Source organism: Canis lupus, chromosome 6 (genome assembly GCF_003254725.2).
Source record: "Canis lupus dingo isolate Sandy chromosome 6, ASM325472v2, whole genome shotgun sequence".
Taxonomy (NCBI): Eukaryota; Metazoa; Chordata; class Mammalia; order Carnivora; family Canidae; genus Canis; species Canis lupus.
In genome coordinates this window covers 35,017,681-35,043,965 of record NC_064248.1, presented here as the reverse complement: position 1 = coordinate 35,043,965, position 26,285 = coordinate 35,017,681, and the positions used below count along the sequence as shown (strand labels likewise).

Genomic DNA, 26,285 nt, shown 5'->3' with positions numbered 1-26,285 from the left:
TAATCTTAACACCACTCTGTGCAAGGTCCTGCTTGAGATGTCTTTCTTACATGACCTTTCTTTAATACTCAGAACATCCCTAATGAGGGAAACACTTGTAATAAATATATCCACTTCACAGATCGGAAAGCTAAAATTCTATTGAGTTAACTAGTTTGTTCAAATATCACATCTAGTAGGCATCAAAATTTTAACATGAAGCCAGAACTAGCTGATTCTAAACACTCATGATAGAAAGAGCACCTCTTGTAGGTACCTGTGTATTTGTAGTCAAGTTTTTATTACTGACATTGGTGGGTGGGGGTTTATAACAACATATCATGGAGAGGATGTCCTAATGGTGGATCATCTATATCTTTTGACCTATTAATGATCAAGTTTACTTTCCTCTTAGAGCAATGGTCCTCAAACAGGGGCAGTTCTATCCACCGGGGAAGTTTGACCAAACAGCTATGATATATGATCCTCTATGTGTATACATTTACTTCAGTAAAAACATTTAAATGTATCCTATTGATATATATATATATATATATATATATATATATATATATATATATATTCTGTAGGGAGCAGGGGGCTGAACTTGGATTTAGCTGGTTGATTGTTGACCTGGCTGGAAATAAATAAGAAAAAATAAATAAACATTTAATATGGATTAAAGTAAAAGGGGGGCAGGGAATACTGGAGGGGGTGTATGCACAAAGAAAGAGAAAGAAACCCTAACATGCAAAGGTAGATAGAAATTTAGAAGGTCAAAGCCAGAGTAATTGAAATAGACTTTGGAGATTGTGGATCTGAGAAAGAATTAGAGGTTAAGGGGTAGGTAAATAGAAAGATAAGGAAAAGTAAAGAGACAAATAAAATAAAATCCAAAAAGATATGTGCATTGAGTAGGAGGAGGAGAGAAAGGGAGGGGCTGAGACTGGGAGGGGTGGGAGGTTGTAAGAGAAGAAAACGCATCTTTAATGCATTTTTAGAAAAAGGAAGACAGAACCTTGTAAGAAGGTAAGGCAGACATAAGTTTTTTTTAAAAGCTGTCTTTATTATGAAACATTTGTGTGTGTGTGTGTGTGGGGGGATACCCCTAAAGAAAGGGCCAGTGGTGTAGAGAGGTAGGTGAAAAGCACGCTCAGACCCCACATTCTTTATGTTACTCCAGTTGTCACTGAACAGATACTATCTGCTGGGGGCTTATCTAGGTGAGGATCCAGCACAGGAAAAAAAAAAAAAAAAAAGGCAAGAGAAAGACCTTGCCTTTTCGGATCTGAGTCTAGTAGATGTAGAGACAGAAAAATACACAAGATCAATGTTGTAAGTGCTCAAAATAGTAAGTATAATAAAGAAAATAAAACCGAGAAAGATGGTAGAGCATTACCACATGTCGAGGGGGCACAGGTCAGTGATGAGCTGGAGTTGGAACCCACACCAGAATGGGAGGGAGGGAGCTCTGTAGGGGGAGGAGGAGGCAAGCAAACAGCCAGCAGATGGAGGGCATAACCACGGCATCTGAGACTCTGTTAGAAGGTCATTGTGTCTAAAGTGGAGTGAGCAATGTTAGGTAGGAATAGTCACTCGGGAATGGGTCAAACAGGACTATGTGGGGAGTTGGATTTCATCGCCAGTGGGCTGGGAAGCCATTAGGGTTTCAAAGAGAGAAATTTTATAGTTTGATGAATATTTCATAAGGATATACCTAGATTTGATAACTGCATCTGCCACTTATTAATTATATGTCCTGGACAAAAATTACTTTGTTTTTCTGGACCTTAACTTCTTCCTCCCTTAGATGATAGTAAAATTTACTGCATAGGATTGTTGCAGAAGTGACACGTGTAACCCATTTCAGGATTTGCTTGCCACAGGTCAGTCTTCAATAAGTGCTAGCTAAAAATCAAAACAACAATGACAATGACAGATCTGGGAAACGTTGGACCGGCTAGTATAAGGATTATCCAGAAAAAAATAAATCTGCCCTTGTAAACTGTTGCTGGGAATATAAACTGGTACAGCCTCTGGAAAACAATATGGGGGTTCCTCAAAAAAAAATTTTAAAGTAGAACTAGCATACAAGCAATTATACTTCTGGATAGATACCTGAAGGAAAAATCATTATCTTGAAGAGATACTTGAACCTCCAGGTTCATTGCAGCATTATTCACAATAGCTGAGATGTGGAAACAACCCAAGTGTCCATCAGTGGATGAATGGGTAAGAAGATACGGTATATCCAGACAATGAAATCCAGCCATTAAAAAGAAGGAAATCTTGCTGTTTACGACAACATGGACAGTATGCTAAGTGAAATAAGACAGATCCCGCTTATATGTGGATCTAAAAAACAACAACAACAACAAAAAACCAAACTCATGGCAATAGATAATAGATTTGTGGTTGCCAGAGGCAAAGGGTAAGGGGTAGGGGAATTGGGTGAAGGTGGTCAAAGGATACACACTTTATTTATAAGATGAAATAAGCTCTGGCAACTGATGGGCAACATGGTGATTGTAGCTGACTATTACAATACCGTATTGGATACCTGAAAATTGCTAGGAGAGTAGATTTTTTTTTAAGATTTTTTATTTATTTATTAACGAGAGGCACACAGAGAGAGAGAGAGAGGCAGAGACACAGGCAGAGGGAGAGGCAGGCTCCAGGCAGGGAGCCTGATGCGGGACTCGATCCTGGGTCTCCAGGATCAGGCCCTGGGCTGAAGGCGGCGCTAAACTGCTGAGCCACCCGGACTGCCCCTGCTAGGAGAGTAGATCTTAAGAATTCTCATCGTGGGGAAAAATTTGTCACTGGGTGAGGTGATGGATATTAACTAAACTTACCGTGATCTTTATTTCACAATATATACATATATCAAATCATTATGTTGCACGCCTTAAACTTCTACAATGTGGTATGTCTATTATAGCTCCATAAAACTGGAATAAAAGATCTGAACTCTGTGGAGAAATAAAAGGATTTTATAAGCAGCCTGGAGTTCCCCTGTTTTTATCAATTATCCTGCTGAGACAATATTCCTGTGGTTATCAGAATAATGTTACTGCATTTCCTGGCCTGCCTGTCCATGGCTGCTAACCTCGTACAGCAGTGGAGGGGCAGGTGGGGGACAGAGGTATACAGCATCTTGTGCCACTGTTGATGGATTTCAGTGGAACAAAAATGAGGCTTCCAAGGTAAGAAGGTAGGCTGGCATGGGTGTTTTGCTTGAGGTGTTCCTTTGATGATGCTGTGCCCATGTGATACTCAGCAAAGCTCCTTTTTAGCCAAACCATCTGCCAGGCCTTCCCAACCTGGAACTCATTGATAAAGCTTTAAGCAGCCTTGAGGCCTGTGACCTCAGAGAGTGACTTAGGCTGACTTTATCGGCAGTGGCTCTTCTTTTTCATTATATTTGCTATTACCAGAGCTGATCTTTTTTCTTAAAACCTGTTAACCTTATATAAGGGGATGGGACCATTTGAGCTCTCCGACAGGAAGCTGATGGGAAATTGTAAGCTTCCAAAATAGGTTGAAAGCTTCCCGTTGTTCGGGGTCCTGGCAGAGGTTACTTAAAAAAAAAAAAAAAAAAAAAAAAAAAAGAGGGGGGAGAGATTGGAATATAAATTCTTAGTGTTTTGTTTTTTTTTTTCAGAAGTTGGCCAGTTTCTTCCCCAGGGTGTGCCTTTTTTTCAAGCCCGTGGGGGAAGGCTGTATCCATCTTACGGACAAAGCTTGATGAGTATCCCAGTGTCAGTGTGGGGGGTATTAGGACAGGCCATATGTTCGGAATTGCTGTTTGTGGCTACAGACCAAGATAAAACCTTCTTCCACAGGTAGGCAGAAAAGGTTCTTGAGTATTTAAATCTGTAGATTCTTCAGCCTGGCTACAGGAAGACACACAATTACTTGCTTTCAAGCCAGTTAGTTCAAGACTGTAATTGGGCATATATATTACTGACTTATAAACCCAGGCTCTGTGTTTATATGCATTTTCCCCTTTATATGCATTTTTCATAAACATGAAAATACATACATACAGATCCCCCCCCCACACACACACATATTCTGTTACACCAGTCATAGTGAGTAATTGATGGAAGCTCAAAATGGTTAGAAAAGCTAATGGCAAAACTGCCTTCTGTTGTGTGTTCATTAAGTTCTCCATTAAAAAACAAATTTTTAGAAAAAAATAAAAATAAAAAAAAATAAAAAACAAATTTTTTTTCCCACGGGCTGGGTTACTGTTTTAAGAAAATGATGATGAGTTCAATAGGAAAACCAATTGGCTAAGTAGTTAAGATCACCAGCTTTTGGGTAAAATAAAGGAGGTTTAACTCCTAGAACCAATATTTGTCAGCTCTGTGACCTTGGGCAACAAACTTAACCTCCTTTGAGGTTGTTTCCCCTAAAATAGGGATAATCTTTGTGTTTGCCTCATGAGATTAAGTGAAGTTTTATATATCTATATATTTAATATATACCATATATATTTATATATTTTTATGTTTATATTTTATTTATGTATTTTATATTTATTTATATTACATATATATCTCATATACACATACACACATACATATAGACACATTTTATCACTAAGAATAACTTCTTAGAAGGCCAGTTGGTTTTGGTACCCTTGCTTTCGAGGAGCTGATAATATCATGGAAGGGACAGGTACGAGTAAAGTGCCCTAGAAGTACATGTCCAGACGAAATCAACCCTGATGTAAAGGTGCAAGTAGAGGGCATGGTGCCAGAGAGCGGTCTGTTCTCGGTAGGCAGACCAGAGGAGGAGATGAAATTAGCTTTGATAAGCAGGTAGTTGGATGAGCAAAGGGAGAGTGATTCAGATTGAGGGGACACAGTGAGCCAATTTTCTGGAACATAAAAATGTTTAAGAACAGATAGATTCACAAAGAATGTAGTGTCTGGGGAGGAACATCACAGAATTTGAATGGAGTTGGGATTGGTCAGAACATGACTCATTTCCTTATAATTTAAATAAATCCAAGTAGTCCCATGCTTTCACTAATTCAGAATTGGTTTGGGGTGGTTATGGTGCCAAAAGGAAATTTATATTTTATTTAATTTATTTATATATTTTACCCAACATAAACTATTTAAATACACTTGAAAAATCGAGCTTATACATTTAGGATCCGTTGCATCATACATTGCATCATCATCCATTGCTCATACATTTAGATCCAATGCATCTGAACAAAAAGCGACCGAATATTACAAAGGTATTAATTCTTCAATTAATATATCAGAAACCATAGAGACTTCTGTCATAGTCGATCATCTGAAACTCACAAATGTAGAAGTCAGTAAACATACAACAGGCAAAACCCCAGAACATATATTTAACTTTAAATATTTAAAAAGATTGAAACCCTGGGCCACCTGGGTGGAGCAGTCCGTTGAGCATCCAACTCTTGGTCTCTGCTTAGGTTGTGATCTCAGGGTTATGGGATTGAGCCCCAGGTAAGGCTTTGTGCTAAGAACTGAGTCTGCTTGAGACTCTCTCTCCCTTTGGTTTCCTCTCCTTCCCCTAACCTCTGCACATGCACTTGCTCTCTCTCTCAAATAATAAATCTTAAAAAAAAAAAAAAAAAAAAGTCGAAACTCTAAAGTACTCCCCAGATAACTGGTTGTGAATCTGGACCCAAATTAAGTGACAGCTAGGCCTGAAGGCAGACACTAGAAGAACATTGACCTAGGTCTACATATTCTTTAAGAACACAACAATCTGGGGCTTCTAGCAAGAGGGCAAGACTCACTAAGGTTAGCATCTTGGAGGTGGCATTGTACTGAGTTATTATATCAGGACCAGCCATCCATGTTCTAGGAAGTGGAGACAACTCATTTTATAGGGCTTTTACCCCAAAGGGTTAAAATGACAAAATTTCTGATTTTTAAAGAGATCAGCCTTCCTAATTGGGAATAGTCAGCATTTACTTCTTACCTCATTCCCAGGACAGTCTGGTAATTGAGGTATTTAAGACGTCCTGAGGGATAGCTTAGATTTCTGCTACTCTTTCCCAATATAATGTCTGTGTCCTATAAATTGTATAGGCCTTCCAACACAAAAGAAAAAGTAATCAGAACTTTAAAGGGAATATTCTTAATTCTCTTTTTGTGACTAAAAACCAAATGACAGTTTCTGCAAGTAAACATGGCATTTGGGAAAGAGGGTGAACAAGCAGAGAAATGTAATTATCCTAAACTGTCTCTTTTAAGGTACATTTTTTTCCTGTACTCATGTGAGAATTGATATGAGTGTTTTGCAGAGTGGATTACTAATAAATCACATGGCTTGGGAAAGAACATTTACATCCGTATTTCTATTTCATTTTTCTGACAAAGCTTAAGTGGTTATTTCTCTGGTGATTTTTAAATTTACTCTCGGGGATCTGAAGTTCAGGGTCTACCTATTTAGATTTACAAATTTATTATAATTAAAAAAAGGTTTTGGGGCACCTAGGTGGCTCAGTCAGTTGAGCATCTGACTGGGTTTTAGCTCAGGTCATGATCTCAGGGTCATGGGATGGAGCCCTGTATCTGGCTCCAAGCTCATGGGGGAATCTGCTGGAGATTTTCCCTCTCTCCTTCTGCCCCTCTCCCAGCTTGCTTTCTCTTTCAAAAAAAAAAAAAAAAATCTTTTAAAAAAGTAAACTTTTTTTTGTTGTTGTTAATTAACTTTTAGAACCACATTGTCAAACTTAGGAATAGTCCATTTGAAGCTTAACCAAGATATCTGTATGTTCTTTGATGAGTGAAGATAGGTATACCCAGATTGAATTATCTTGTGTTACACAAGTTTGTATAATGTTTCGCCCTCCAATAGCAAATTTCCATATTTAGTGTTGTCTCACCCATTCCAGAATATATAAAAAATTGACAGAAAACAAAGAGATGTCCATATCTTTTCCAAATCTCTGCTGGTTTGGTTTGAGCAGAGGCAGGAGTGATGGAAACCATTTGTAGATTACTTACTTTATTGTAGACAATAAAGTTTGTATTCCTGGAACAAAGACTTGATTACTTACTCTTATTGAAAAGGCTGCTAATCCATATCCTACCAGAAAGTGAAATGCCAAACCAAGGTCACAGGGGACGGAAAATATTGCTTCCCAAGAAACTGTGGTTGACAAGATGGCTACAGCCCAAGTGACTACTGCAAATAAAGTTTTCAAGGAGAGCTGTGGCTCCACCCAGCAATCAGCAATGCTTTGTCAATGTCTCAGAGCAGAGCTATTTCTTGGAAACTGGTAACTCATCTGCGAATACTCAAGAGGTATTACAAGAATGCTGGTGGGTTTTTTTGTTTGGTTGTTATTTTTTTTTTTCCAGAGTTTGCAGTAGCTCTGTTGCACTTCAGTTGTGTTGTATCTTCTCTGATTGGCATAATCCTTGCTTTGACTATTAGATGTGTTTTTCTAATATCTGATTCCTAGAAGGAGATTAAATATTTAGTTAAGTGGTTTTGTTTGGTCCTTGTGGTGTGAAGATCCTTACAAGTGTGGTTTAGTGGGTGTGGAGATAGACTACCAGCATCAATTCCCAGGAGACTTGTTTTCTTAGAAATTGTCATCTTTTGTTGTGCCTATGAGTCCATTTAATGGACAGAGATAGCAGTGACACAGAAGAATTCAGGCAATATTTAAAACCATCTTTATATAAAGAAGGGAGGATAATGTTAATAAAATTATCTTATATATGGAATAATATCTAATGAATATAGATAAATATAATAAAATTTAAAAATTGCAACTGAGAAAACACACACTTTGGACCCCTCCGACTGCATGACAGCACTCTACGGGCTTTATCTCAACTTAATACTACCGGCAGCCTGATGGTATCCGGACTGATAGTAATCCTATTTTCTGAAAAACGGAGGGCACAGATAAGTTGCCTCATAACGTCACGACACAGCTATTAAGTGGCGGATGCAGGATTTGAAGCAAGGTAGACTCATTCCTGAGCCTTCTGTCTTACATGTTTTGATCCATACATGGAGTTGAAATTAAAATATAACTTCTCATTGCATTTACCCTAAAATAGCATTGTGAATTATTTCATTATCTTAGTATTGCTGAATGTTCAGTGTGTCACATTTCCTCAAGAGGTTGGTATATTAATTAAGACCAGGCTATTTTTCTTTTTCTTTTTCTTTTTCTTATTCTTATTCTTTTTCTTTTTCTTTTTCTTATTCTTATTCTTATTCTTATTCTTATTCTTATTCTTATTCTTATTCTTCTTTTTCTTTTTCTTTTTTTCTTTTTCTTTTTTCTTTTTCTTTTCCTTTCCTTTCCTTTCCTTTCCTTTCCTTTCCTTTCCTTTCCTTTCCTTTCCTTTCCTTTCCTTTCTTCTTTTCTTTCTTTCTTTCTTTCTTTCTTTCTTTCTTTCTTTCTTTCTTTCTTTCTTTCTTTCTTTCTTTCTTTTCTTAATTTCAATCCTTTATGTAGGCAATGTGGGAAATAGCTACACTGTGTTGGATGTAGGGGATGCTGGGAAAACGTGTGGCCCTATAGTGGGGAATTAAAAAGCTCCTCATGAGAGATACAAGTTCCAGGTCTGGTTCCTCCTTCAGCTGACCTTGAACTGGGTGAAGTTTTCAGGGTATCATATCAAACCAGTACATTTCCTGCTCTAGCCCCATTTTTATATATATATATATTTTTATTTTTTAAGGCAAAGAGCACAACAAGCATTAATAAGAACACAACAGCAACCAAAACCCAAAGGAGGCTATAGACAGGAAAAACGATCACAATGGTAGCCAGCTCTTCAGATGGCCTGGTTTCTTTTTTAAAAGGCATCTGATTGACAGCTAAGCTTCTGGCCCCCTGGATGGGCACGCAGGGCGCAATCCTGCCTTTCTGCATCCTGCTTTCCTGATGTTCAGTTCTGTTGCTTAACTGGAGTGCACTAAACTTCAATTTGATAATTGCATCCTCAAATCCCTTAATGAAGGTGCCTATCAAAGTATAAATAATTACCCAGTAATTTTGTATTTGCAAACTCTATCCTGGCTGTTTATGCTTTGCTGTGGTTCCAGAGGGAGGTTCAAGGGCCCACCTCACACTTTGCTAAGTCAGGGAAATTTCAAGAGCCCAGGGGACAGCATCTTAACACAGCTCTGCACCCAAGGAGGTCACATCTGCTCCCTCCCGACACTGACCTCCATCTTTTCTCCTACTATTTATATAAATCCATTGGAGAGTTGCCTTTTTGTTTTGCAGCGGGTTGTGCAGACATCTCTCTGCAGCAGAGGTACTGCCCTGGAACTCCTGAAGGCGCCCAGGAGCCCTGGGAGCCTGGGCTGCTTGCTGCCACACTTGCCTCCTCTGTCCTGTTCTGTCCTTGGACAATATCCCACCTTAGTCATGGAAGCCCACACTAGTGGCCTGTTGGGCTTCTCCCTTCACCTTCCCCTGAGTTCCTATTTTTGGGGGCTGAGTCCCTCAGTTATTCACAAGAGCCCATCAATAGAAGTGTTGGGAATCATCCAGGAGGCAAAAAGCCAAGAGGACAACAAAACAAAACACAACGTAATAGAACAAAAACCACATCCGATTTGCACGATTTCGTGAGGGTACTTCCCTGAGTACACAGCTGTGGGCGGGGAGTGCTGAGCTGCTGTAAAATGAAAAGAGAAGCTGCATACTGACAGCAGCCAGGTGACAAACCGAAGGCTTCCTGGGCTCCTGTTTTTTTCTCCTAGATACTGTTTTTAAACACATGGATTTGTTAAGAGCCTGTGCAGCTGACAGCTCCTCTAGAAAGTATTATTCTTAAAAGCTGCACTAAAATTATTCACCTCATGTAAAAACAAGTGCGATTTACATCTAATATGGGTAATTACTTTTACAGTTAATTAAAAACGCTCTCATTAAACCCCTGCTGTGATGCCAATGCATAGCTCTTATTTGCAAACAGACCCTTGGTTTGAGCTTACCTTGGTGACAAGTTGCTCCTACCTGAGAGTGGGGCTGCCTTCCTCGGTAGCAAATTCAGTTGTGCTGAGCCAGCAGCCCTGGGTTGCCAGGGTTCCTGCCAAGTCTCTCTTGTCCCCTGATATCAGCTGCGAACAATTTAGGATGAAGAGAACAAAATAATTCATGGGGGCTGAGGGTGCAGGCTTCAAAGCCAGAAGTCACAATTCTAAGATGAAAGCCCTGCTATCTTTCTTTCCATGAAGATGGGACTTGGGGATTGTTTTATGGTTTCTCTGGCTGTACAGCTCTTTCCTGCCACCTCTCTCCCAGGGAAAATACCCCGTAACCCATCCCCCACTTAAAATTCCTCTCAATCATTTATAAAGTCAGAAACCTTGCATTCTGAGCTAGCCAACTGAGATTGATTCTACTCTCTTGGTTGAATGAATTTAATGTTGAGATCTCAGTTTATAGACTGTTGTTGTTTTGCCATTTGCATGAATTCAGGCAAATGGCTTTGGAATAAATTCTCCGTCTTCACGTTCAGATTGAAACTTAATAGATTTTTGGAGCATCCTGTGCTTTGACACAGGGATCTTCGTTATACTGAACCTTCATAAACACGTACTAATGAAATGCTTTCTGAAATTATAACATTCCTGGTAAGTAATGAAAACTTTTTAATCGGGGATGCCTGGGTGGCTCAGCAGTTAAACATCTGCCTTTGGCCCAGGGTGTGATCCTGGAGTCCCGGGATCGAGTCCCACGTAGGGCTCCCTGCATGGAGCCTGCTTCTCCCTCTGCCTGTGTCTCTGCCTTTCTCTCTGTGTGTCTCTCATAGATAAATAAATACAATTCTAAAAAAAAAAAGCTTTTTAATCGAAGCATACAGTCATTGGGGACATAAATTTTGAGGGAGCAGTTAGATTATGATCTTTCAAGAAGTTTACAGACCCCTGTGAAGGGGATGCTCTTTCTGGTCGATGGCTTCATGCATTTTAGTTTTTTGCAAAGTTATTTGCTTCCATCTGCTGGCCCTCTGTGGGATTGCAGGGGCTGAGCAAATTTGTGAATGGAGCGCTGTGAAGTGGATAAAACTTGTCAGTGCAAACGTTTATGCTCTTCCTTACATATTCAAGTGACTCTATTTGAATCTTAAGTCTTCGGAGCTGAGTGAACATAAACGGAAGAATTCAGCAGGAAGGCACGCATGACTCCAAATTTCTACCGACTGTGGTTACGAGATAACACAGTTACTCAATTTTTTTCAAAAAACTTTGGGCACAATCATTATCCTTAAATAATGCAATTGAATGTGGAATATCGGTTTAAATATTCATATCCAAACACAAAATGTGGTGTTGAGGAAAGCATAAGTTACAAAGCAGGTAGATGGATTTCAAATCCCTCTTATGTCATTTGTTATCAAAACCAGTGCCTCCCTGTACGCCTTGATCCTCGGTTTTCTCATCTGAAAAATGGAAGCACTGGGCCAAATGGTCCTATAACTTGTATTTATTTTCAAAGTTTGAATCTCTGTAAAGGCAGGGAAAAAAAAAAACATCAACATTAGAACCCAAGTTGTAGTAAATGTTCTAAATCCTAGGATCTAAACTCATATTGTTTAGCTTCTTTTAAATGATAAGTAATTGTTATTTGCAGAACAGTAGGAAATTTAAGTGTCCAAACTATAGAAAAATTGCTATTGAAAAGGAAACTGGGGCAGCCCCGGTGGCCCAGCAGTTTGGCACTACCTTCAGCCCAGGGCGTGATCCTGGAGGCCCTGGGATCAATTCCCACATGGGTCTCCCTGCATGGAGCCTGCTTCTCCCTCTGCCTGTGTCTCTGCCTCTCTCTGTCTCTGTCTCTCATGAATAAATAAATAAAATCTTAAAAAAAAAAAGGAAAGGAAATTTGTAAATAAAGGGAAAATGATGCTAACCCCCCAAATATGCCTTTTTAGCATAGGATCATTGGGGGATGATAACTTTAGGGAGGCTACAGATCCTATCTGAATCTCTGAAAACAGAGGAGTGGCCTTTTGTGAGAGAGATATTTACAGTTTTAAGAGAAATCTCCATTTGTAAAGGTGTCTCCCTTCCTGTGCCTGGAAGAGGAGGATGACTCTAAATCTCCAGAAACTCTCAGCAATGGAAGAGGCAGTGGCTGAAATCTGCATGATAACCTTACCCTTGTTTACTGTGCTTTGCCTGATAATCTGCCAGAACTGGCCAACTGCCCACCCAGACTTCTTTCTTTGCCTTGAACTAAAGGTGGCTTTAGTTTAATTTTTTTTTTTTTTTCCGGGCATGTCCCACGTATACAGGAGGTAGAAGTTACTACATTTCTGTTTGCATTTTTTAACCTATCTTTTAAATATGGTGGACATGAGTGAAGAAGCTAGAAAGGTGGAAGGAAACTCTTTTTTTTTTTCCCTCCCTGCATATTGTTGATTTAGAATTTAAAATGCACTTTTGAATTCTTTTTGGATTCTGGTATCAACATGTACTTTTTCTTAATGCTATCAACTGCCTTGCCTTAGCGTTTATTTTCTGCTTGAAAAGGATGAGCAAACCACCTGGACTTCTAATCCCCCTAGAGGGATAGTTGGTGGTAAACCCTGTTTGAGTTTGTCATATGAATCTTTGGCTATGTCTCCACTGATAAGGGAAGATGTTAGGGTTTGGGAGCCTAGAAAGAATTCTTGAGACATCACTGGTGCAAAAGGGGGATGGGACACATGGGCCGAAAGAGCTGCACTGGGGTCATGAGGAGTGGCCCATCATATTTGTTCAAGTTGGGAGGGGGTTAGGGAGAGTATAAGTCTCCAAGGAGTTTTGGAAACAAGTTTCCAGGACCCTGAGGGGGCTAGCTGTTATTATCGAAAGGGCATTTATTACCGTCTAATAAAACCTTAGTCGTGAGACCCTTTAGATGTATATCAGTGGGTCTTATGCTTGGAGGATGATTGCTAACATTTATCTTTGGAAGGGGGTAGAGATAAGGGAAGTTTTCAAAGGAATTTTTTATATGTTAAAGTAGACTTACAGGATCCTGGGGTCGGGCTAAGATTGCCTTTTGCCCTTAGCCAAGTGTCAACATCCAGGTAGTTGAGTCCCTAGAGGAATGTCACCCTGCCTGTTTCAAGGACTTGTCAGTGGGCTATAAGTAGTAAGGAAATTTAATTTTGCTTTTGCCTTTGTTTCCTACATCATCCACCAGCTCTCCAGAGATGTTTCAAACTGCAGGTATTTCCTTTGAAATGCTCTCTGGGACTTGGTGAGTATCTGAGTCCAAGAAAACAATCCCAAGTCAAAGATAAATGACCTTACTTTACTCGCACATCCAATATAAGCACCCTGGTCTTTTCTGTATATTGCCCTTCCAGGGTTGATACCCGAAATCATTAACAGAGGTTCCAGGGGCCGTCTTCTGGAAACACAAGGGCCTGTGAACATAACAGCATGCAACTGCCATGGCATCTCTTGTATAAAGGGATTTTTCATCTCCCCTAAGGCTTGGATTACATGGCATGGTCTCTGAATCATGCCTTTCTTTTCTCTGTGATGAATAGGCAGGTATCAAACATGAGAGAATCAAACCGGAAGCTCCTTGAGGCTCTCGATTAGTTTTCTGCAGCTTCTGTAAAAAAATAACTACAAATTTGTGGCTTAATACAACAGAAATTCATTTTCTCACAGTTCTGGAGGGCACAATTCCGAAATCAGGATGTTAGCAGGGCTACCATCCTACCAGACTCCAGGAGTGAATCTTCCCCTTGCCTCCCCTAGCTTCTGGTGGCCTGAGGCACTCTTTGGCTGGTTGCCGTGTTGCTCCTGTCTTAACATGGCCATCTCTTCTCTATCTCTTAAAAGGACACTTGCCATTGGATTTAGGGGCCATACAGATAATCTAAGATGATCTTACTTCAAGATCCATAATTGCATTTTCAAAGACCATGTTTCCAAATAAGGTCACATTCCCAGATTCCAGGGGTAGAAATATGGATATAATCTTTTGAGAGTTACTATTCCACCCACTGTAGACTCCTAGCTTCAAAATCCTCTGAGGCCTCCAGAACCTCACTGGCAGACATTTCTCCCCACCTGTTCACAGGGACCGTTAAGTTCTGGGCACTTCAGAGTTGTGAATGGTGCTGATACATGATCCAGGATGATGGTTCTCTGCACTGTGGGCATAAATAACCCTGACCTACAAAATCATCAGAAACAACTAACACAAAATGCAGAAGAAAAAAAATTCTCTCTTGGGAGAGAGAACAGCTTCTGAAAAGAACAGACACCCGGGTGCTTTGATATCTAAAAGCCAGAAGACCTCAGAAGACTTGGAAGAGCAAACTTTAAAAATAGAACTTTTTTTAAGTTCTCAATACCCTACTCAGAACCGGGTCTGACAAAGACATTTGGAGGATGCCGTCAATGATAACCAGCATTTACCGATGACTTGCCCTGTGCTAAGACCTTTGCATGTAGTAGATATGCCTGGCAACAAATGAGGTGACTATCATTATTATTTTACAGACAGGGAAACTAAGGCACCAGCCCACAACTAGTGTGGTATAGAGTCCAGTTATATGAAGGCAAGCGGTATGACTTCATAGGGTGTGCAGAATCCCACCTGCTGCTAGCGATTGAGCCGCTATTTGTGGTTCTCCAGCTACAGAAAGGAGAATGCCTGGCTTCTGTAGGGAAATTGATTGCCTGGTGATGAGTACATGGCTCCAGATTCATACTTAACACTTACGTAGTTGAGCTGTTTTCCGAGCGAAGTCATTAAGTGGGACTGAAGTACTTACTCGACTCTTCTGATTCAGAAAAGGTCAGGTCGGAGCCCATCCGGAGACCCCAGCTCTACGTGGAGCGATCCGGAACAATAATTTGTTCCCGCCAAAGTGACATTTCTCCAATTTGAGCCCAACATTGTTCAGAAGCTAGTGCAGTCCCCGGTGGGGCCTCCCGCGTGGATCTGCAGCGGATGACAAACCAACAATATCATCTAAATAAAAAATCTAGTGTGGGTTTAGTAAATTAATCCTGACAAGAATAAATTGAATAATCTTAGGGAAATGGCAAGCGCTCTGATTCTACCAGATGGCTTCTTTCTGTTGCTTGTGTGGGTCCTTGGTGGCAGATTAAAAACAAAACCCTGCCTTTGGCTTATTGATTTCGTTAGTTAGTTGATTAACACCTGCCACTTCTTTGTGGGTAAATCACAATTGGATATGGACTCTTCCTACAAACTCAACGCATTTTCATTGGAGGAAAGAGAGGATACGCACACTTCCCCTGGTAACAACGGCATAAAACAGACAAGGAACTGCTTTTTCTTGCCCTGTTTCTAGATGGCATCTCCTGGGTTTAAAAATAATTCATGATTTTTATCGCTCCCATACTGAGTTAATCTCTGTGTGTCTTAGTAGATGAATTCAAAGAGAGTTCTCAGTAAGAGTAAGGGTTCAAGGTCAGTCAGAGACCTCAGCCCTTAAATCAGGGCTGTAGTGAGAAAACTATGACCCTGAGTCCTAGGACTGGGCTTTGGAGGTCACTGGGGAATCTTAGCGTGGCTGTCATAACAAAATACTATCAACTGAAAGATGTAAAACAACAGAAATTTATTTTCTTATGGTTCTGGAAGCTGGCAGTCTGCGATCAGGGTGCCAGCATGACCAGGTTCTGGGAAGTACTCTTCCTGGATTTCAGGCAGCACCTTCTCTCTGCGTTCCCACATGGCCTTTCCACTGTGCATGGCTGCAGAGAGAGAGAGAGAGAGCAAGCTCTTTGAGGTCAGTCTCTTCTTATAAGGATGTCAATCCCATCAGGTCAAGTTCCCCCTTTTTATGACCTTGTTTAGTCTCAGTTACTTCCTAAGAGACTCCATTTCCAAACCCTCAGCTACACTGGGGGTTTAGGGCTTCGACCTCTGCATTTTGGGGAACACAATCATTTGGTGTATGGCTTGTTAAAGTGCCGACTCTGTTTCAGTATATGCGGGGTGAAGCCTGAGATGCCCCATTTGGGGCACAGACCCCATTCTGGACAGCCAGTTCCTCATATTACCCCTATGTCACAGATGAGGCCATCAGGACGTCGAAAGGCAAAGGCACTTGCCTAAGCTGCACAGCCATGATGTGATGGAGCCACACTTGCGATGCAGGAACTGCTAACCATGACTGTGCCTTGAGTCCACAGTAGAACCCCTGGAGGGCTTGCTAACCCACAGATCTCTGAGTATTTCACCAGGTCTGGCCCAAGAAGATGCATTTTGTAATAGGTTCTCAGGTGCTGCTGGTGCTGCTGAGCTGGGATCACTCTTGTAGAATCACAACTGCTCCTCTTCTCAGATAAGTTACTTTAGATGTCCCTTCTTCCCTATAGAAAGGAAAATAATGAGACAGGTGGCCTGCATTACCCAGACTGACCAACTACCTCGACTAAAATAAAATAAAATAAAATCACCTGAAAGGAATGTAAGTGCCTGGTGTTAGGAGCCACTTCCAGTTGTATACTTATGCTCCGTTGATGTGTGACCCAGGATGGGTTACCTAATCATTCACCTCAATTTTTATGTGGTAAAAACTAAAAATGCCAACCTTGTTTGGTTGTAAGGAGCTTAAAGACAAGTGTGGAAAAACATCTACCATAGTTCCTGGTGCTAGGGAAGCACTGCTCATTGTTTTAGTCCCATTTTACTGATAATAAAACAATCTGTTACATAAACAAAACAAAACAAAAAAAAATAGAATCTTTAACTTATGATGTTGTCTTCTTTTGTTCCACTCTTGATTCACACAGACCTAGAATTTGTTGTGCTTAATAATCACAATGGTGAGGGGATCCCTGGGTGGCTCAGCAGTTTAGCGCCTGCCTTCGGTCCAGGGCGTGATCCTGGAGACCCAGGATCGAGTCCCACATCGGGTTCCCTGTATGGAGCCTGCTTCTCCCTCTGCCTGTGTCTCTGTCTCTGTCTCTCTCTCTCTCTCATGAATAAATAAATAAAATCTTTTTTAAAAAAATAATCACAATGGTGATGGCCTTCCACTTAATCAACCCTCTCCTAATGACACATCAGCAGAGTAAACCCAACTACTTCTTGGTGAGAGAATAAATGTTTCTATGGACTTAACTTACCCCAAACTGAGCCACTGTTGTTTTCAGACCCCTCCACCATGCTGCCTCACCCACAGTCCTGACCCCTGACTCCAATCTCCATTGCTAGAATGGTCAGGTCAAAAACCTTGGCATGACCTTTGGCCTCCATCTTTCCCTCATATTCACATCCAATCCTTTAAGACATCTGTTGACTCCATCCAGATTCTGACCACTTCTTACCACCTCCCTCCCTGCCATCACCCTTCCCAGCCACCCTCATCTTATATCTGACCTCCTGCAGCCACCCCGAAACTGGTCTCCCCTTGTGCTCTTGGCTCTCACATGTCTATCCTGTTAAAACAGAAGTCAGATCATGTCTCTTTTCTCTTCAATACCTCTGAGTGAAGACAAGTGCTGGCCAGGACATGGAGAAATTGGAACTCTCATGCACCGCTGGTGGGAATGTAAAATGGCGCAGCTGCTGTGCAAAACAGTATGATGGTTTTTTAAAAAAAAATTAACATAGAATTAACCTGTGAGGGGTGCCTGGCTTAGTTGTTAAGTGTCTGCCTTTAGCTCAGGTCATGATCCTGGGGTCCTGGGATCAAGCCCTGTGATCAAGCCCTGCATTGGTCTTCCTGCTTAGCGAGGAGTTTGCTTCTTCCTCTCCCTCTGCTTGTGTTCTCTGTTACTCTCTCTCTCTCTCTCTGTCAAACAAATAAATAAAATTTTTAAAAAATCTGTGATTCGGCAATTCCCCCTCTGGGTGTATATGCCAAAGAACTGAAAGCAAGGACTTGAACAGATATGTGTACACCTGTGTTCATCATTCGCAGTAGCCAAAAGGTGGAAAAACCCAACGTGTATCCATGGATGAATGGATCAACACAATGTCCTATATACATACAATGGAATATTCTTCATCCTTAAAAAGTAATGAAACTCTGACACATAGTACTACATGGCTGAGCCTTGGATGAAGATGTGCTAAATGAAATAAGCCAGACACAAAAGAGCAGATACCATATCATCCCTCCTGTATAAGTGTTATACAATGAATTGTGCCCTTTCACCAAATTCATATGTTGAGGCTCCAGCTCCCAATGTCACTGTTTTCAGATATAGGACCTTTAGGGAGGTAATGGAGATGAGAAGGTCATAAGGGCCCTAGTTTGATAGGACTGGTGTTCTTATAAGAAGAGGAAAGGACACCAGAGACGTCTCTCTGTGCACACAGAGAAGAGGCCACATGAGGGCACAGTGAGAAAGGTGGCCATCCGCAAGCCTGGAAGAGAGGTCTCACCAGCAACCCACTCTGACAGCACCTTAATTTTGGACTCCTGGCCTCTGGAATTGTAGAGAAATAGATTTGTTTGTTTAAGCCACCCAGTCTGTGGCATTTTGTTATGGCTGTCCTCGCAGACTGGCACCGTGATGTACCTAGAGTTGTCAAACTCGCAGACACAAAAAGGAGACTGGTGGGTGGCTGCCAGGGGCTGGGAAAGGGGGACATGGGGAGTTAGTGTTTACTGGGGGCAGCATTTCAGTTTGGGAGGGTGAAAAAGCCCTAGAGATGGAAGGAGGGGATGCTTGCATAACATTGTCCATGTGCCTCATGCCACCAAACCATACAATTCAAAATGGATAAAATAAAAAAAAATGGATAAAATAGTAAATGCTGTGTGTATTTTGACATAAAACAAACAAAAACACTCAAAAAAAAAAAAAAAAACCAAACACCTGAGTATTTTCTCAATGCTCTCAAAATAAAAGCTAATATCCTCCTCTGATCTCATCTCCGGTATTTTCCTAGTTTACTTCTCTCCTGCCACCGGGTCCTCTTCCTCCTTCCTTTAGCTTAACTGTGTCCGATACTTTGCACTTGTTCTTTCCTCACCCGACAGGTTCTGTCCCCAGACGGCGACATGGCTCATCCCCGAATTTCCTTCATGCTTTTGTTCAGTTGCCACTCCTCTTAAAATTTAAAATTTTATTCCCCCATGCTCACCATTTCCATTCCCTTCACCCTGCTTTATTTTTCTTTATAGTACGAATCCTCTCATAAAATTAAAAAATACCGTCTACTAATGTTCCTTTTACATTGTCTTGTCTCTTCTAGCAGAATGTAAGCCTCACCAGGGCAGGACTTCCCATGTATTTTGTATGCTACTGAGTCTTCCTTTCCTAGAGCAAGGCTTGGCAATCCATAAGTGTGGAGCGCATTAGTAAATGAATATTGCAGTTGCTTGTGTGTGTGTCAGATATTTGTTGTCTAACTGGTGAATTCTTCGAGTGTAGAAACCATGTTTGTTTGTTTTTTCCTTTACATTCTGGAGCAACATGAAAAGATGCATGAAAGGGCAGGGCAGCCCCGCTGGCGCAGCGGTTTAGTGCCGCCTGCAGCCCAGGGCGTGATCCTGGAGACCCGGGATCGAGTCCCACATCAGGCTCCTTGCATGGAGCCTGCTTCTGTCTCTCCCTGTGTCTCTGCCTGTGTCTCTCTCTGTGTGTATTTCATGAATAAATAAATAAAATCTTTTTTAAAAAAGATGCATGAAAAAATAAAATATGCAATAAATATAGATGGACGGATGGAACCATGGATTAATGGATGGATGGATCATGCATAAATGGAGAAGGGCTGGGTGACGGATGGATGGCTGGATAAGTGGATGGACAGAACAATTAAAAAAATAGATGGTGATAGTTTTGTGATGAAAGGAGGTAGACTTGACTATACTAAATCTGCAATGGGAGAGAGATATTAAGTCCAAGTGAGGGCAGTTTCTGCTGATGTGAATGAAGGTATCGGCGGAGGGGGGGGGGCATATGATTTTATGAGCCATCAGCTTCTCTTTGTTGTGGCCTCTGATCCATAGATTTGCCTTCACCCCACATCTACGTGTAATAAAGCTTAGTTATGACATCCATATGTCTCTAATGCAAACACCAGGGCATATACTTCTTAAAAGGGCTATAAAGAGCAATGGCTCGAGAAACAACCGTTAGGAGTGTGAGTTTTTTTTATTATTTTAAAGGGCATTTCAACGACACTGCTGAATGTTCCCTGGCCGTAAGTCTGACTCCTGTTCTTTCTCTTTCTTTTCTCTCCCTCTCAGGATATCAAAACAGACTGCAATACCTGTGTGGAAATAGAGGACAGAAAGGTAAGTCAGTGTTTTTCATCTTTCTGGCTTCAAAAGAAAACAAGAACTCTGTGATTTAAACCCAAGTGTTTAAGGCTAGACGATGGCTTGCAAAGGTGATTCGTGTACTGATATTAGACACTTCAAGACCGTCATACTTTAAAACGTGCATCTGTGTTACCTCTGATGACTTCAGTGAAGAGCGCAGAACATAATTAAGTACTTAAAAAATTGGTGCCTATTTTTATTTTAGTCATATGCTTCAGGAAGGTAGCTCATTTATCCTTAGCCCATTTCACATTGTTGTTGAACATCATTTTCTTTTTCCCCCTGCGTGGGCCCAGCCCTGGGGTGCCCCCCTACCACCGCCCCCCCCCGCCGCCGTGTGGGTGTTGTTGAAGATCATTAATGATTATTCTGTGATATCATATACATGGTAGATTATAAAATATTGGGCTTTCCAAGGTACGTCCCTGATTTTGTTCTACTCACTTTGAGAGAGAGCCTGCCTCAGTTTCCATCATGACACATTTACATGAGTGGCAACTTTCTATGGCATAAATCTATTTACGGGAGATGTTTTGGGGAGGGAGGCAGGGAGGGGAGATGGTTTCCTATATTTTCAGAGTCACCCCCCCCCCATTTATCTTCTTGTTACACTTCATGCGGATCCCCTCAGGAAAAACAACCGTTAGAGAATTGTTCTCCACGGTCTGTCCTTATTGACAGAGTTCACAGAAGTTTCCCTGGTAAAGCGCACCCAAGCAGATCAAATTTTACCTTTAACGCCTTGGATCCAAAGAGGTCAAATAAGTGAATTGAGGGTACGTATCTCCCGGCTACTTTTGACATCATTCCGCAATTTTGAAAGATGTTTCTCTCTGCAACTGTACCATTATCGTCAAATGCAGTTATTATTTCAAGCAGAGGTTTTGAGGCCTGATTCTTGTGTGATAGCTTGGTCACCTGCTGGTTAGCAAGATGGTCAAGGACTCCTCAAAACAAAATTTGCTTTTAAGTAAAAGGCAATTGTCATGCATTATTTTAAGGAGTGTTAACCTTGTGTTGGAAGGAATAACTATAAGGTAGCTAAGACTTGCTCCGCATGATCCTCCAGTTGGTGGCTCCAGTTCTGGGCTGCTCTCCTTGGCAGGCAAAGGTGTTTCATTTTTTTTATTCTTAAGATTTTATTTATTTATTTATGAGAGACACAGAGAGAGGGAGAGGCAGAGACACAGACAGAGGGAGGAGCAGGCTCCAAGCAGGGAGCCCAACATGGGACTCGATCCCGGGACTCCAAGATCACGCCCTGGGCCGAAGGCAGGTGCTAAACCACTGAGCCACCCAGGGATACCCAGGCAAAGGCATTTCAATTCACATTTGCACCCGTCCTGTGTTTGCATGCTGGCATACTTGCAGATGTGTATTTTGTGGGCTAGACAAATGGAATTTAGGCTGGACGTGTGTCTACAGTCTTTTTTTCATCCGTTCCTACCATTTCTGCCAAGGGTGATCTGCCCTGACAGCTCTGCCCATGTCACAGTGAACACAGGTCACCTGCCCTGCTTCCTAAGGTCAGGATGCTTCTACTTTCCTTGGACTTTTATGGAATTTACAAGCATTGTTCTATCATATATATTTTTTTTTCTTTTTTTTTTTAATACCTTCTTTGCCAGTAGTGTTTGAAAGATACCAGGAGACCTGACACTGTTAAAATAATATCAGTTCCATCACCGGCAAGATAAGTGAGCAAGCAGGGTCATCTCTAGGCAACGAAAGCTGGTCACATGGCTCCATTCTGCAGACCCAAACTGCCACTGGTTCATACATCACGGCGATAAGCATCCCCTAAGCCTGTGGAGGCCTCGTGGTGCTTACTGGTGAGGAAAAGTCCTATGTGCTCCTTCCGTACACGGCTTCCCCCATTTGCAAAAAACAGTAACATGCATGGGTGTGTGCACACATGCACACAAACACGTGCATTTCTGTGCTTTGTCGTAGCCTGTGGGGTTGAGTCAGGCACTTCAAATAAGGCCTCCTCTCTAAACACGTTCACCTGGCATTTTCTAAACATGAGCGCTCATGACTGATGACACATGAATTAACCAAAGCTCTGTGACTGCAGCTAATTGGGGAGGACTCCTAGGAATGCCACCGCGGTGATGCCATTTTGAGGGTCTTATTCTCTAAGGACTTGTTCCTTCTGTGCAACAGAACTCTCCTTCCTCTTGGAATTCTTTTCTGATTTATTTTTGTGTGATCCTTACATTTGGGCTGTAGCTTCTGTGGTTCTCCTACTGTGCGGTTGGGAGTGGGGATGAGGTAGGTGCTGGGGGTAGAGCTCTGTACGTTGGGGTCTCGTCTCCTAATGGGAAAGTCAGCCCCAGTCATCCCAGAGGGGCATGTCCCCACCGTCCCCACGAGAGTGCCGGCCCCACCCCTGCGTGCAGTGGTGTGGCACCAGGGCGTGCAGGGCGACAGCGGCCGTGGCTTCGGGGGTGATCTTCATCCCGTCTCTCGAATGCACTCTGGTACTTCTGTCACCCTGACGTATAATTATGAAATTTCACCATTGAAGTGATGACACTTGCTCCTGCGTATGTGTGTGTGCCCCTCTCCACTTAATCCAAACGCTTCTGGCAAAATCAGTAATTTGATAAAGTGGAATTGAAGTGACGAGAGATGACAGAGGTGCCAAAATAATAAGTCAGCCTGCCTCTGAAGACGCAGCCCTTGGCCCGTGTGGGTCTTTACGAAATGCTGAGTGCTCTGAAGGCAAACCAACAGTGATTTCTTTGAAGCTCAGTTTCCTTTAGTTAAGAAAGCTTAACATGACATCTATGGGACTAGATGGATCCCCAGGTAAACTATTTTACTTTATTTTTCTCATTTCCCTTTCACTTTTCCTTCCTTTTTAAAAGATTTTATTTATTTATTCATGGGAGACACAGAGGGAGAAAGAGAGGCAGAGACAGAGGCAGAGGGAGAAACAGGCTCCATGCAGGGAGCCCGACGTGGGACTCGATCCCGGGTCTCCAGGATCACAACCTGGGCCAAAGGCAGCGCTAAACTGCTGAGCCACCCGGGCTACCTTCACTTTTCCTTCCTTCGTGTCTGCCCCTCTTCTGTATATTCTATATGTATGGACATATTTGTGTGCTCACACTTGTGCCTTTGTATATGGTTGAGTGCCTTCTGGAGAGAAGAGGTCTAGAAAACAAGATCTCAAGTTTGCCATAGTCTAATAGGGTCTCTCCCTGCCATCCCTCCAATGTCATGCCTCATCCCATTCGGTTGGGCATTCACCTTCACATGAATCACTTTTGCATTGACTGAATCCCAGACCGGATCCAATGATAGAAGATAAACGGTGACTGCCCAGAGCTGGAGAGAGCCCCCGGCCTAAGGAAGGACAAGAACATCCCTCTTCCGGTCTGCACAGTCTGGTTCCATCGGAGAGTGCTGGCCGAAGGAGAGAATAGTTCTCTCTGATGTCTCTATCTTTCTTTATTCTAAACGCCTAATCTCCATTGGCGGACGTCAGCAAGGAGATCCTTGCCCGGTTGTGTATGGAGAAATTCACGGCCTGTGTTGGGGTGTGCTTCTGTTGCACGTTTCCCTTTTGCTTCCAAGCCCACCCAATAGCGGAGCCCACCCCTGTGAGTGGACCTGCATTTGGATGGCTTTCTGGCCATTTCTTACAATCGTCTAGAAGCTGTCATGGGGAGATCTCAAGGGCTGGAGGCATTTTTCACCTCTAAGTGGGAAGCAGAGCTCAGATCAGTACTTCCCACAGGTGAATGTCGTGGAGCTGATGCAGATTTAGCAGCGGTGATGCAAAGGAGTCCAGGACCCGGAGCCGGCTGTGCGGCCTTGCAAAACCGCAGGCATTTGACATTTACAGTACCAGTGTTTCTGGTGGGGAGCTGAGGCATTTGAATTCATTTTTATTTGTGGTGTAAAATCCATCTGAATTCCAGTAGTATTATGAAGACTGCAATTCAGGTGATCGCAGAAGAGGCGGATGGACCAGCCGGGGGAGCATCTGTCAGGAGGAGATGAGAGCCCATTTGTCAAAGGCTATAAACACAGACAGGCCTTCCTCTTCTCACTTATCGCCTAGCCTGGTCCAGCTAACCAGTTTCAGATCTGTTATGAAATTGTGTGGAAGGAGTTTGAGCGGGTTTCAAAGTTAGGGCGCCCTTCAGGTTGGATCCAGTCGGAGCTGCTGGGTGGTGAGAGTAACTCTGAGCATTCACACTTTTCCCTTTTGGAGAGTTACTCAGGCTCGGGACACTTAAGTGCCTCTTGTACTTCCAACGTCCTGTGTGGAAGGTACCAACCTTATCCGAGTTACACAGATAGAAAAATGAAAGAGGGTAAGTGACTTAACCTCTTAAGTGCCCGCGATCATGTAGCATCATAGGCCAGGATTGGAACTCAGAGGTTCTTAATGCACAGGCCAGGCTCTTAGCTCTGATGCTGGACTGCCTCACACACACCAGCTATGAGAATTAAATCGGTAGGAGACTTGCCCGTCCCTACAGATGAATTTGTGCTCGGGGCTGGTGTCTTCATCCATTGCCAACAAAATAATCTGTTTTTCAATTTGGGGCAACCTTTCAGCCCTCCTGTGTTAGCTCTAGTAGAGTCTCACTGTAGAGACAGCACAGCCTTGTCAGCTATGACCCTCTGATGAGCCGCTGGCACCTGGCAGTGGGTAGGCCAGGACTCTCGGTCTTGAGGACAGGAGAAAGCAGCACCAGAAGTGCAGTGCTGGCTTGTTTCCAATAGACCTGGTTCAGTTCTAGGTTTTGTATTTCCACCAGGGTATATGCAAGGATTAGAAATTCCGTGCTCACAACACAGGGGCGAACATAATATAGTAGTGAAGATCATGGGATTTGGGGCCTAGAAGTCCCGGTTTTTAGTCCCAGTTCTCCTATTTAGCAGTTCTGTGACCTTGAGAAGCTCTCTTACCTAGTATCACTCTCCATTTGCCTGTCTGTGAGTTGGGGATCATAAAATTCACTTGAAGAGTTGATTTGAGGAGTTGGCAATACTGTAAGGCAGTGTATATATGTAATGCCTGGCACAAAATAAGAACACAGTCAACTGCATGTACTTTTATTTCTGTTTTACCTAATGTCCATACCTGCAGGCATCACATGTCATTTATAATTAAATTTCTTTAAAAAAAAAAAAAAGGGAGGGGCAGCCCTGGTGGCTCAAAATTTTAGCACCGCCTTCAGCCCAGCCCCTGATCCTGGAGACCCTGGATCGAGTCCCACGTCAGGCTCCCTGCATGCAGCCTGCTTCTCCCTCTGCCTGTGTCTCTGCCTCTCTCTTTCTCTGTGTCTCTCATAAATAAATAAATAAATAAATAAATAAATAAATAAATAAATAAATAAAATATTTAAAAAATAATAAAAATAAAATAAAATAAATAAAAAAGGGAAGTCCCCCAGAAAGTGTTTTGGAGGCTCACAGAAACAGATAACCAGGGGACCTAGAAGGCTTGAGAAATATTTTACAGAAGAAGAGATGCTTGGCCTAAATCAAGAAATGAACTCCCCTGTCTGCTGGGTCCGGGCAGGAATCCTATGTTAATGAAGAGAGATTATGGGGTAACATGAAGCCATGGAGACAGCAGTGAATTCAGAGGCCATGGCACAATACCTGCTGCCATGAGAAATATATGTCCTGTGTTGCCAATTTCTTTCTTCTTTCCTTCCTTCCTTCCCTCCTTCCTTCCTTCCTTCCTTCCTTCCTTCCTTCCTTCCTTCCTCTCTCTCTCTCTCTCTCTCTCTCTTTCTTTCTTTCTTTCTTTCTTTCTTTCTTTCTTTCTTTCTTTCTTTCTTTTGATTTTTAATTTATTTATTCATGAGAGACAAAGAGGCAGAGACACAGGCAGAGGGAGAAGCAGGCTCCCCACGGGGAGCCTGATGCAGGACTTGACCCCAGGATTCCAGGATCACACCTGGAGCCAAAGGCAGATGCTCAGCCACTGAGCCACCCAGGTGCCCCTGTATTGCCATTTTTTAAGCCAATCTGGAAATACTGAATTTTAATGGAAAAGTACTGATTTTTAAA

At 42.2% G+C, this 26,285-nt stretch overlaps 1 protein-coding gene across 16 annotated transcripts in view; it reads left to right on the top strand.

Annotated features, from left to right (window-relative positions):
- Positions 1–26,285, top strand: part of RBFOX1 (RNA binding fox-1 homolog 1) — a 2,033,116-nt gene that overhangs the window by 1,115,573 nt on the left and 891,258 nt on the right. For all 16 annotated transcript variants that reach the window (XM_049111427.1, XM_025416573.3, XM_025416572.3 and 13 more), the window contains one exon: positions 20,166–20,213. In XM_049111427.1, coding sequence (XP_048967384.1) covers positions 20,166–20,213 — 48 coding nt within the window. The remainder of the gene's footprint in view (positions 1–20,165; positions 20,214–26,285) is intronic.